General features: G+C 39.9%; 1 protein-coding gene and 1 long non-coding RNA gene across 2 annotated transcripts in view; one reads left to right on the forward strand and one right to left on the reverse strand.

Moving 5' to 3' along the window:
• Positions 1-10,991, reverse strand: part of LOC140126202 (potassium voltage-gated channel subfamily A member 1-like) — a 108,206-nt gene extending 97,215 nt beyond the window's left edge. Inside the window, exon 1 of the mRNA XM_072145400.1 lies at positions 7,366-10,991. Within this exon, the coding sequence (XP_072001501.1) occupies positions 8,920-10,836 (1,917 nt within the window). The 5' untranslated portion in view covers positions 10,837-10,991 and the 3' untranslated portion in view covers positions 7,366-8,919. The remainder of the gene's footprint in view (positions 1-7,365) is intronic.
• A 212-nt stretch (positions 10,992-11,203) lies between these two features.
• The window catches only part of LOC140126203 (uncharacterized), a 112,902-nt gene continuing 111,119 nt past the window's right edge, over positions 11,204-12,986 (forward strand). The window contains exon 1 of the long non-coding RNA XR_011854782.1: positions 11,204-11,284. This is a non-coding gene — a long non-coding RNA (uncharacterized lncRNA). The remainder of the gene's footprint in view (positions 11,285-12,986) is intronic.

The raw sequence follows: 12,986 nt of genomic DNA on the forward strand, positions 1-12,986 counted from the left end.
TGGGCAAACCAGGTCGGCCCTATCACGGCGACACAATGGCAAGAAATTTATAAGAATGTGATTAGATCAACAATTAATTTAAATCACAGGTGTACACAATTACATATATTATATCGAATTTATTACACACCAGACTTAATGTTTAAAATTGGTTTAATCGAAAACTCCAATTGTAGGAGGTGTAATCGTTCCCAAGCTGATATCCTACATGTCCTATGGGACTGCCCGAAGCTCAATCAGTATTGGGAGGAGATATTTACGAGCATAGAGGATCAGCTACAAACGGGGCTCCCGCGGGTTGCTACCTTTGGGGTCCTGGGTCTACTCCCGATCTCCCTAGGGGACAGAATAAAAAGTGACTTGGCCTTGAAGACCATCTTTCTTGCAAGATTAGTGTTAGTTAAACACTGGATAGATGAGAAGACTCCAACTGTTAATGAATGGATAAATTTAGTCAAGCGTATAAAAACATACGAATGCGCATATGAGAAACGATATAGGAAGGGCACCAAATTAAACGATACGTGGAATCAGTGGAGCCTATAAGAGGTGTCCGCTGTTCTCTACGGTATATTTATCGGAACCATTCAGCGTCTCCAGCATCGGTAGAGGGTGGGGGGCAGGGAGGGTTTGGGGGGGGGGGTTTATTTGGATTGTAATAAGGTCATGCTTCGCTATAGGTGACGGCTCCTAATGGCAGAGAGTCGGCGTACATATGGTCATCTGTAATACGATATATAGCGATGTAAGGATATAATATGAAATGTTTTGTTGTGGTTTTGGATACCGCAAAAAAAAAAAAACTGTCATGTAACTTTTTGTCTTGTTTAAAAGCAAATAAAAAAAAAAAAGAGTTTAAAAAAAAAAAAAAAAAAAATTCTTCATTTAAGAAAGCAACAACTAAAATAAAAATCTAAAATTTAAAAAGAGCACAGGTGCGAAAGGAACTTATGAAAATATAGAAAAATGCAAAAAAATCGGAAAAAAAAATACAGTACTTTCAATTTTAAAAGAAATAGATTTGCTTTGATTTTCCTTAAGAAAAAAAAAATTAAAGTAATACAGTAAACATGTAAAGTGTAATGCAGTAAAACCTCTCTGAAATGGTAAAAACTCCTCCCTAAAAGATCAATTTTTTTCAGTGACGGATTTTTTTGTTCCCAATGCGCAGATTTCATTGTAATATAGTAGATTGTTCTCATCTCTTTTAGGATAAATTCACAAATGGAGTAATTTTATGGCAATTCCGCAGCAAAATCCTAAGTTGTTATAAAGTCGCACCCCCCCCCCCCTCCCCTATAGCATCCAGGCTATAGCCTGAAGTGGCAGCCATCTTGTTTGTTTGTCACCCAGCTTTCCCAGTGGACCATATGTTACCAGAGCTCTTCCAAATGGCTCACTAGAATATTACAAGACTTGATGTACGAGGTCAACTTTCTGGGTCATTTTCTGCTATTTTTGGTATAAATGCTCTTTTACTAAGTTATGCAATACTTAAAATGTTTGTAATCCTGTAAGAATATTAATCTCCTGTAATGCGCAGATGTGAGGTTATCTGCTTCTTAAAGGGAAAGACAGTGAAACAAAACACGAAACGCCACCCCACCTCCCCAATCTGGAATTATTCATTAGGGAATCCTTCAGACTCCCTGATGAATAACTTATACAGAAGAGGAGCTCTCTAGGTCGGGCCCTGAAGGAGTTCAAGCAGCTGCTTAGCAACAAGCTCCACCTACTTAGGCGTTTATAACAGCTACTTACAAGAAATAAAAACGACTTTTCTATTCAAAGCAGCCAATCACGGCTTTCAATTTAAAACTTGTTAGGTGATTGGTTGCTTTGGGCAAAAAAAAAACAGTTTTTCTCATAAATTCTCCTCAGACATTTGAAAAACACAAATAAAGGACCCATAAATGACTGATTCCCCTTAAAAAGTTTTCCTCAGAACATCCGATTGGCATGGAAAACGTAGAAGAGGTCTTATCACTGGTGTATTCCCTAGACTGGTGACGATCCCAGTGTTTAGACTCTAACAAAGGGAACCTGTCTGGTGTGATTTGGGATACTAAACCATCTGAATGGTTTGTCCCGGAGCGATGATATTGATCCGAAAAGGATCTGTGGGTGGTTAAGTGGCCCAAATCACTGTGACAGTGAGGACCTTGACTCAAGATTGAATATCCCTTTAAGCACAATTTAGTATGTATGAGACCAGTGCAAAATCTGATAAGTAAATTGAATTTTTACCTCAGCTAAAGATCTGAGGTAAAATTTCCGGCTTAGTGACCCGTTTTGCCTCTATTTACTAAGGTAGGATGTCCTCTCAACCTACCTCCTAGTACCGAACCCCTGGATTATGTCCACTACCAGACGTAGCTACCTATCTCCCTCAGATATCTGAGGTAAAGATCCGGCCTACTGACCAGATTTTGCCTATATTTACCCTCGCTAAGGTAGGACACCATCTCGACCCACCATCTGGCACCGACCCCCTGGATTATGTCCACTACCAGACCTAGCTAGCCATCTCCCTCAGATATCTGTGGTAAAATATGTCAGAAACCCCCTCCATGAGTCACAGTTATAACCCAACAGGCCACCATTTTTATGGATCCCTGGGTAAGAGGGCCGTAAAACCTGTGAAGGCCTTAATAGAGGGCCCCCCAAAGTGCAACATATTTGCTCAAGTAAGAACAACAATGGAACTACTCTAACTATCTCCATAGTGGCTTATTTCCGTGGTCAGAAATCCCTGTGAACAGGTTTTTGGCAATGATAGTCTTTTGTGGCCATATAACAAAATAGTACAATATAGCGAGATATACACCAAATGAAAGGGGTACAATTCAAATAGAACCGCCCTTTAAGTCAGGATTAAGACCACGCTAAATGACTGAAGGTACAAAACTCCTCAAAAACAGTGGTGATTTTTCATGACAACCCGCACAGGAGCTGCGTACCACATACGGCCGGATGCACGTAGCTCTGTACAAACCACAGAAGATTGATAGGCAGGGAGTGTGTGCAGCCGTAAGGACCTCTCCTTTCGAGCATAAGTGGGTTAATTACTGTCTGAATTAATTGCACTAATTAACATGCGCACATGCGGGAAAAGCGGCCCTCGCCTGATCCGGTGCTTGAAAAACAGAAGTGGTTAACGTGCCAGATGTAAAAATAGACACAATTTTATTTAAAGAGCCCCTACACAGACAATGGTACAGGAAGCAGACAGCGCTGTCCTCTGTCTAGTGGTCAGATCAGGTAACTGCAGTTGTGCTCCTATTCATTTGAATGGGAGCTTAGCTGCAATTACTCTGTTTAGCCACTACACATAGACTGGCGCTGTCTGCTTCCTGTTGCTGATCAGCTTATCTGTTGGGTCCTGGGTGTTGGATATCTACCAATCTGACAATCGTGACCTATGTTTAGGATATTCATTTTTGATTAAACTATTCTCTACCTTTATGTAAATGAACATCTTGGTGCACTAAGGGTGGAGCCATGCCTGCAGGTGCACCGTTTTTTTTCATTCCACCCCCCCCCCCATATGATTTTTTTTAAGATAACATATCTCTGGGAAACAGGAACATATGTGTCTGGAAAGCATCTACACAATGCTGAGTTTACTTGTGGTGGCGTTTGAGATCTTGGACACTCCCTTTAAGTCACGTGTAGCTCTGTGTCTAAATCTGCATATATATATATATATATATATATATATATATATATATATATATATATATGTATACATTGAGGCACATTTATCAGGGATAGTTTTCTGGTATACAAACCTTGAAATAGGAATATTTTAGGGCTTGTACACCAATTTCCCCCGTAATTACACTTTCCCGCCAAATGGGCCTGGAGGGGTGTGATGGGGGCGTGTCAAGCATTTCAGGAACAGCCTGTGGCGCAGCGCTTCCACCCGCCGTATTTATCAAGAAGCAGGAACCTCCTGATAAATCCGTCCAGTGATAGGAGATAGGGGCAACATCACAAGCTGGTGCACTCAGCGCCAACATATCATTAATGTGCCCCATAGTGTAGGAATTGCTCAACTGTGGTGATGCTGCAATGAAATGTCATACTGTTGTGATGCCCTGATGACATGTTAGACTGTGGGGATGCCCCAATGAGATGTCACACTGTGCATTGTCACATTGTTGTGATGCTCCGATAAGATGTCACACTTTGTTGATGCCCCAATGAGATGTCACACTGTGGTGAAGCCCCAATGAGATGTCACACTGTTGTGAAGCCCCGATGAGATGTCACACTGTTGTGAAGCCCCGATGAGATGTCACACTGTGGTGAAGCCCCAATAAGATGACACAATGTGGTGAAGCCCCAATGGGATGACCCACTGTTGTGATGCCCCAATGACATGTCAGACTAAGGGGATCCCCAATGCAATGTCACATTGTTGTGATGCCCCAATGAGATGTCACACTATGGTGATGCCCCGATGAGATTTCACACTGTTGTGATGCCCCAATAAGATGTCACACTATGGTGATGCCCCGATGAGATGTCACACTGTGGTGATGCCCCAATTAGATGTCACACTATGGTGATGCCCCGATGAGATGTCACACTGTTCTGATGCCCCAATGAGATGTCAGACTGTGGGGATGCCCCAATGAGATGTCACACTATGGTGATGCCCCGATGAGATGTCACACTGTTCTGATGCCCCAATGCAACGTCACATTGTTGTGATACTCCGATGAGATGTCACACTGTGGTGATGCCCCAATAAGATGTCACACTATGGTGATGCCCCGATGAGATGTCACACAGTTCTGATGCCCCAATGAGATGTCAGACTGTGGGGATGCCCCAATGAGATGTCACACTATGGTGATGCCCGATGAGATGTCACACTGTTGTGATCCCCCAATGAGAAGTCACACTGTGGTGATGCCCCGATGAGATGTCACACTGTTCTGATGCCCCAATGCAACGTCACATTGTTGTGATACCCCGACGAGATGTCACATTGTGGTGAAGCCCCAATGAGATGTCACACTGTTGTGATGCCCCGATGACTTGTCACACTGTGGTGTTGTGCGGATGCACCTGCGTCACCCAACCGTGCACAGTGACTTGTAATTATGCACCTGCTTCATAATGTTGACATAACAAAAACAAGAATTCTGTTTTCACTAAATATATTGAAACTAATATAAACCGTACGGAAAAACATTTCACAAAGCAGTGTGAAATTTTAAAGGCGACTTGTCACCAGGAAAGTTTAGATGTTGCTTTGTTAAAAAGATTTCTTCTAAAAACAGCGCCCCCAGAGGAGAAATGGAGCATTACACAACGCCTATGTAATGGTCTTATATACTGAGTCCTCCAGAGGGTTGGAAAATGAGAGTCTTGAATAGGGATGGTGTGAGGGGTGGGGGAGTCCTACATCGATTAACCTAGAAGTCCTTAATACCGTTTAGGAAATAGGATTTCCAAGTCAACAGAGTAACATGATGTTCTGCTCCATTAGTCTGAATACTAAAAGGCTCCGCTCCCAGGACTGGCCACAGATGGACAATTAAAGGGCTATTCATCAGAGTCATTACATGGGAGATACCATTACGGTGGTGACATACAGTAACTTGTGGCTATGGTCCCTGGTGATACTGATGGCGAGATGAATACATTGCACACATATCACATATGGTGCCCGATTACATCCCAGGAACAGATTACACCACTGACGAGCCATGTCACAATGATTTGCTTCCGCAGACTTCCGTCTATATAACCCAATGTACTGATGTCACTGCTTATAATTCCTTCTAGTCAACACTGCCATTATTGAAGGAGACAGCGACATATAGCAAAATCTACTGGGGGAGGAGGGGAGGGGGGCAAGAGATTCCAAGATCAAGGAATAGGGAGAAAAATAAGTGGAAGTAAGTCACAATGTGATCTGATTACTAGATAAATAGATAGATATATAGATAGATAGGAGATAGATAGATAAGAGATAGATAGATAGATAGATAGATAGATAGATAGATAGATAGATAGATAGATATGAGATAGATAGATATGAGATAGATAGATAGATAGATAGATAGATATGAGATAGATAGATATGAGATAGATAGATAGATAGATAGATAGATAGATATTCAAGGAAGGCAGCAGCACTCCAGTAGATGACTTAAATCAGGGTGATCTTTATTTCAGATGCGATGTTTCGGTGTATCCACCTTTTTCAAGCTTGAAGCTTGAAAAAGGTGGATACACCGAAACGTCGCATCTGAAATAAAGATCACCCTGATTTAATTCATCTACTGGAGTGCTGCTGCCTTCCTTGAACATATTACCGGATCCTTGCCACGGATATACAGATTTCTGCATCCAGACAAACAGGTTGTGCTGCCTTGGACTTCTCTCTTTCTAGATAGATATAGAAGAAGTAAAATCCAAGTCAGCACAATCTTATGGACTCCTAATAAGGGCCACTTGTTCAATAAAGTTCACCTTTTATTTTGAAATTTTGAACCATGGAGTGCTGCCCGCTTTTTACTTTATTTTTCTAGATAGATAGATAGATAGAGAAGAGTGATAGATATAGATAGATATGAAATAGATAGATAGATAGATAGATAGATATGAGATAGACAGTTAGATATGAGATAGATAGATGGATATGAGATAGATAGATAGATAGATATGAGATAGATAGATAGATAGATAGATAGATAGATAGATAGATAGATAGATAGATATGAGATAGATAGATAGATATGAGATAGATACATATGAGATAGATAGATATGAGATAGATAGATAGATATGAGATAGATAGATATGAGATACATAGACAGATAGGAGATAGGAGATAGATAGATAGATAGATAGATAGATAGATATGAGATAGATAGATATGAGATAGATAGATAGATAGATAGAAATGAGATAGATAGATAGATAGATAGATAGATATGAGATAGATATATAGATAGATAGATAGATAGATAGATATGAGATAGATAGATAAATAGATAGATAGATAGATAGATAGATAGATAGATAGATAGATAGATATGAGATAGATAGATATGAGATAGATAGGAGATAGATTTAAAAACACATTACACAAGGAAACCCCTCTGTAATATACAGTGATTAGTAGTGTGACCAGATTTGGAGTTGATGTGGCCTCAGGCACTGGGAGTAGATATGCCCTAGAAACTGCACACAGCACATGCTCCATCTGCCCCTCCTCCTCCACTATTTTTACATACGCTACAGGCAATAAAGCTCCAATGAATCAAAAACAATCCAAAAAATTCCAGCCCTTTTTTTTTTCTAAGTTTTTGAGGTCTACTACATAAGTTATGGTCCACCAACCTGTTGTGTCCGCGCCGGCCCCCTGTACTCCATCAGTCTTCGCTCAGGTTGTGTTGTAGGGTTACAAGTCATCCCATGGTGGATTTTATCCGCAGGCCGGAAGGATAAAGCAGCTCCGTTGGATTATTCTAGATCTTTCATTCCATTGGTTTAGAAGATACGTTCCATTGGAAAAGAAAACTTTGTAATCACAGAGAAGGAAGAGATCCTGGAAGGGGTTAACTTTGAGATGAGTTTTTGAAATTCTCGAAACCCTTCCCCAACCCCCCCCCCTCCGCTCACTTCTCCTGGAGACGTCTTCCAAGGTTCTTCACATTGAAGGTAATAGAACTGAGCAGGACGTCAAGTGCAAGATGATGTTCTCTTTACCTTATGTGTATGACACAAACATAAGACGAGGGATTTCGATCCGGGGGCGGGGGCCCGATCGAAACATAAATCCCCCAACCCAGACTCCAAACCAAAAAAAAAAACTTGATGCAAACCATCGCTAACTCTATTTGGTTGTAGGCTATAGACTTGGAATTTTTTTATTATTATTATCCTGTGTCCAAAGAGTTAAAAAAATATCATTTGAAATATTTTAGATTTTTTATTTTTTTTTTTTTAAATTAGGGATTCGCATTGATTTTCCGGAAATAAAAAACAAAAAAAAAAAAAATTCCCTCTGGATTTTTTTTTTATTTTAAATTTTTATTTTTTTAAATTTTTTTTTAAAAAAAAAGGAGATCAGGTAACATTACGATTTTTAATAAAGTTTTTTTTTTTTTTTCGTAAAGAAATAAATCTACATGATGTAATAAATTAAGGCTCACAAATATATATATATATAGAGATAGAGATTTATATAGAACCATACAATATTTTCCCAAAAAAAAAAAAAAAATTTCCTGCTAAATTCAAGAGCACCAAATGCACTGCACGTACTAAATCGACCATAACTTTGTTCACGACAGGTAAAATTTGAGTGTCATTTTCTTACCTCGGTGATTAAAAATTTCACAAAATATAAATAATATTTATTTTTATTTTTTTTGTTCTTCAAAAAAATGTAATTATGTCCATTAAATATTTATACAATATAATTTTTTCTGAATTTTTTTTTTTAAATTATTATTAACTATCTGGAAAAAAAAAATTCCTTCTAGATGTAGACAAAGTATTTGTTTTGTTTTTGTTCCCTGTAATTATGTCACCTGAATTAAAAAAAAAAAATAGTTTTTTTTTTCAATTTTTTTTTTTTTATATATTCCAAGGAAAGGGAGGGAAAAATAATGGTTCACTTCCACGTTTTTTAACAATAAAATTAGTTATAAAATAGATCAGTGACTCGAAATACTGCAAAAAATTGTAACAAAATGTCTCTCCAACAGCAAATACTGTCCAGGTCGCTACTTAGAGATGACAAAAATTCTCTTTTTGTAAAAGGTTTTCTTAGCAAAAAAAAAAAAAAAATCCCTTGTTCCATTGGGGCTTTGATAGGTTCATTTGGGCTGCGGATGTTTGTGGATGATGATAATAATCATGATGATGATGATGATGAAAACGATGGACCTACAGGTCGGTTTCCCTGTTGGTATCCAGGCATAGGGCGTACAATGACTTCCTAAGGTCCACATTGCTCTTGGCTTTGAGGTTAGTCTTTTCTAAAGTGCCGGTCCCATTGTTGATGCCCTCAACATTTTCCAAGTGCACTATGGACTTGTTGAGTGAAGCTTTACTAGGACTTCTCTTAAGATCTCCAGCACAACTACCCTGAGCACTACTAGGTTCCTCCTTCAAGATGACCTGCTCCTCATGGTCAGTCTCTCTATGGTAGAAGTAGTTGAAGTTGGAGACAATGACAGGGACAGGTAAAGCAATGGTGAGTACTCCAGCAATGGCACACAAGGAACCCACAATTTTGCCCCCAACAGTGACTGGTCTCATATCTCCATAACCTACTGTGGTCATAGTCACCACCGCCCACCAAAAAGCATCCGGAATACTAGAGAAATGAGACTCCGGGTCATCAGCTTCTGCAAAATAGACCGCACTGGAAAACAGTATGACCCCAATGAAGAGGAAAAATATTAGCAACCCCAATTCTCTCATACTGGCCTTCAAAGTCTGCCCCAAGATCTGTAGTCCTTTGGAGTGCCTGGACAACTTGAATATTCTGAAGACCCTTACCAGGCGGATGACCCTCAAGATGGCCAAAGACATGGCTTGCTGTCCATTGTTAGTCTGTTGCTCAGCCAGCTCTGTGCCAAGGGTTATAAAGTAAGGGATGATGGCCACAATGTCTATGATGTTCATGATGTTCTTGGAGAAGTCAGATTTGCTGGGGCAGGCAAAGAACCTGACAAGTAACTCAAAGGTGAACCATATGACACAGGTAGTCTCTATGATGAAGAAGGGATCTGTCAGGCCACTGGGGGGAGTAGGCTGTTGGGTGTCGTTCAGCACCTTGGACAGTGTCGGGGGCAGCTCATTCTCATCCCTGAACTCTGGTAGGGTCTCCAGGCAGAAGGTGATAATAGAAATGAGGATGACAAGCACACTGACTATGGCAATACCTCTGGCAGAACTAGAACTCTCAGGATACTCAAAAATAAGCCATACCTGGCGCTGGAACTCGTTCCTTGGAAGGGGTTTCTCCTCATCTTTAAGGAAGCCCTCATCTTCTCTGAACCTCTCCATGGCTTCCTCACCCAACTCATAGAATCGAATCTCATCTGCAAAAACATCAATGGAAACATTGACAGGTCGCCTGATCTTGCCACCAGACTGGTAGAAGTAGAGGATCCCATCAAAGCTGGGTCTGTTGCGATCAAAAAAGTATTCATTCCTCAGGGGGTCAAAAAACCTCATCCTCTTCTCAGGATCCCCCAGTAAAGTGTCTGGAAACTGATTGAGTGTAGAGAGTTGGGTCTCAAACCTCAAGCCAGCGATGTTGATGATGACCCTTTGGTTGTTTTCGTGGTCCATGATACCCAGGTCAAAGTGGTGGTCCTCCTCCTCCTCAGGTAAGTTGGGGTGGTGGTGGTGGGCATGGGGTTCTTCTTCTTCATCCAACCTGATCACCGTGTCTAGATCACAATCCTTGATGTTAGTGCCAGGATAGCTCATGATCATGTCGTTGCTTTGCAAGCGTTCGCCCACACCTCCTCCTCCTCCACCACATCCACCTCCACCACCACCACCTCCTCCTCCTCCTCCTGCTTGCCCAGTCCCTGGTGGATGATATTGCTGCTGCTTCTGGTGAGGATGATGATGTTGTTGTGGTCGTTGCTGGCGGCTTTCCCCACCGACTTCTTCTGTCCCTTGACTGTAATCATTCAGCCAAGATGGTGCCCTGGGGATTTGCAGTAGATCCTTCCTGCCTGGCATGGTGGTGGTGGTGGTGGTTGTAGCTCCATCTTCTGCTGCTGTGCTGCCAGCTACAGCTGGGGCTCCACCGTTCTCCCAACTCACCAAAGCAATCTCCATTCTTCAGACATGAAATATTCATCAGCCCCAATCATTCTGCAGGATTGTCACAGAAGATCCTCCTCTCCCCTCCCTGAGATAGAGCTGAGGGGGGGGGGGTGTAAGGGGAATTAGAGCTGGATGTTCTCCAAAATAAAAAAAAAATGGAATATACTGAATATATATGGAAGAGAGGAGAAGAAGAAGAGCAGACCTCAGTGTACACAAATAACACAAGGAGAGGGAACCCAGATGAGAGACCAATCATTAATCCTGACGTCAAAGATGCTGCTGCTGCCTCCATCCATAGTTACCAAGCAGATGCCTGGCTCTCCACACAGCAATCTGTCCCTCTCCCCCCTTAGCTGTGTATTAATCTACCCTAAGGGAGGGGGCACCGCAGAGACACCCCCCAGGAAACTGATTGGCAGCTCTTGGGCACCACTGTGCAACAGTCTTCTGCTGACAGGTACCAGGATCCATAGATCTATATATACATCTTATGTGCTGCCTCCATGGGGGGATGTTATTTTAAGCCAGAGAGTAGTTAATAAAGGGTGGGGGGGGGGATTGTATTTCACAGAGGTTGTGTTGCAATGCAAAGCATTCACATGGAGGAGGCACTGACTGAGGTGCAAGGGCTGGGGTGAAAGGTGGGACTGGGGGGGGCTGTGCTGACAAGGGGGAGGGGGGGGGACTGTGTTACTTTACTTGTGTGACAATGTAACTACTATACAGTGAGAGGGAAGCCAATGTCTCCTGCAGAATATTACAGTGTGTGTGATGTGTTAGTCGTAGGAGTGGCTACATTTACTGTAATAACATGCAAAAAGTATTAGTAATATAATATACATGTGTGTATATATATATATATGTGTGTGTATATGTATATATATATATGTGTGTGTATATGTGTATATATATATATATATGTACATGTGCGTATATGTGTGTTTGTGAATATATTATATATGTTTGTGTATGTTTGTATATATGTGTGTGTATATATTTATATATATATATGTGTGTGTGTGTGTGTACATGTTTGTGTATATATATATATATATATATATATATATATGTGTGTGTGTGTTTGTGTGTATATATAAATATGTGTGTATATTTGTGTGAGTATATATATACATATATGTATATATGTGTGTGTGCTCATGTATGTATATTTAATTGTGTATAAATGTGTGTGTATGTATATATAATATATACTTGTGTGTATATAGGTATGTGTTTGTATATATTTGTGTGTATCTATATGTGTATATACAGTATATATATATATGTTTCTTTGTATATGTATATATATATATATATGTGTGTGTGTGTGTGTATGTATGTATATTTAATTGTGTGTATATATATATACAATATATGTGTGTGTGTTTATGTATATTATGTATATAAATATGTGTGTGTATGTTAGTGTATGTATATATAATATATATGCGTGTATGTGTATAACAATAAATATGAATGTGTTTGAATATATATGTATGTGTGTCTATGTGTGTATATACAGTATATGCGTGTGTTAATTTTGATTTAATTTTGTAATTTTAGTAATATATGAATTAGCAAAAAATTATTTAGTATAACTATCACACACTATTATTATATAAAGATATGATGATAATTAGGATTTTTACTATTTTATTTGGTACATACATTTTTAATCTTTTGGCAGAGATGATCATTTGGAGAGGTTTCTATGTATATGGTACTGAGCACTGTATCCATGCAGTTTAAAGGGATTTTCTTGTGTCACTAGAGGACCTTTAAGAGGCCAGATAAAAATTAAAGAAAATATACATTTTGCAGTATTTTACTGCTCCATTTTCTAATTCCATTGATCACTGAGCAGGAAGTGCAGACAATCATGTGACCACTGTAGCCAATCAGACGCCTCAGCGGTCACAGGTGATGTAACTGTTCTATCGCCACAATGGTCATGTGACCACCTGCACTTCCTGTCCGTCAGTGGCCATTCCATGCAATATTTTATGGGAGTATTTGCAAGTTTTTATTATTACATGTGGTATTTTTGTATTTCTATACATATTTCTTAGAGAATCTCTGCCAGGAAAGAGTTAACATAATTCTCTAGATTAAAAAGCAAATCCCCATCTCCAGTAAAAAAAAAAAAAAAAAAAAAAAAA

This window comes from Engystomops pustulosus, chromosome 4 (genome assembly GCF_040894005.1).
Source record: "Engystomops pustulosus chromosome 4, aEngPut4.maternal, whole genome shotgun sequence".
Lineage (NCBI taxonomy): Eukaryota > Metazoa > Chordata > Amphibia > Anura > Leptodactylidae > Engystomops > Engystomops pustulosus.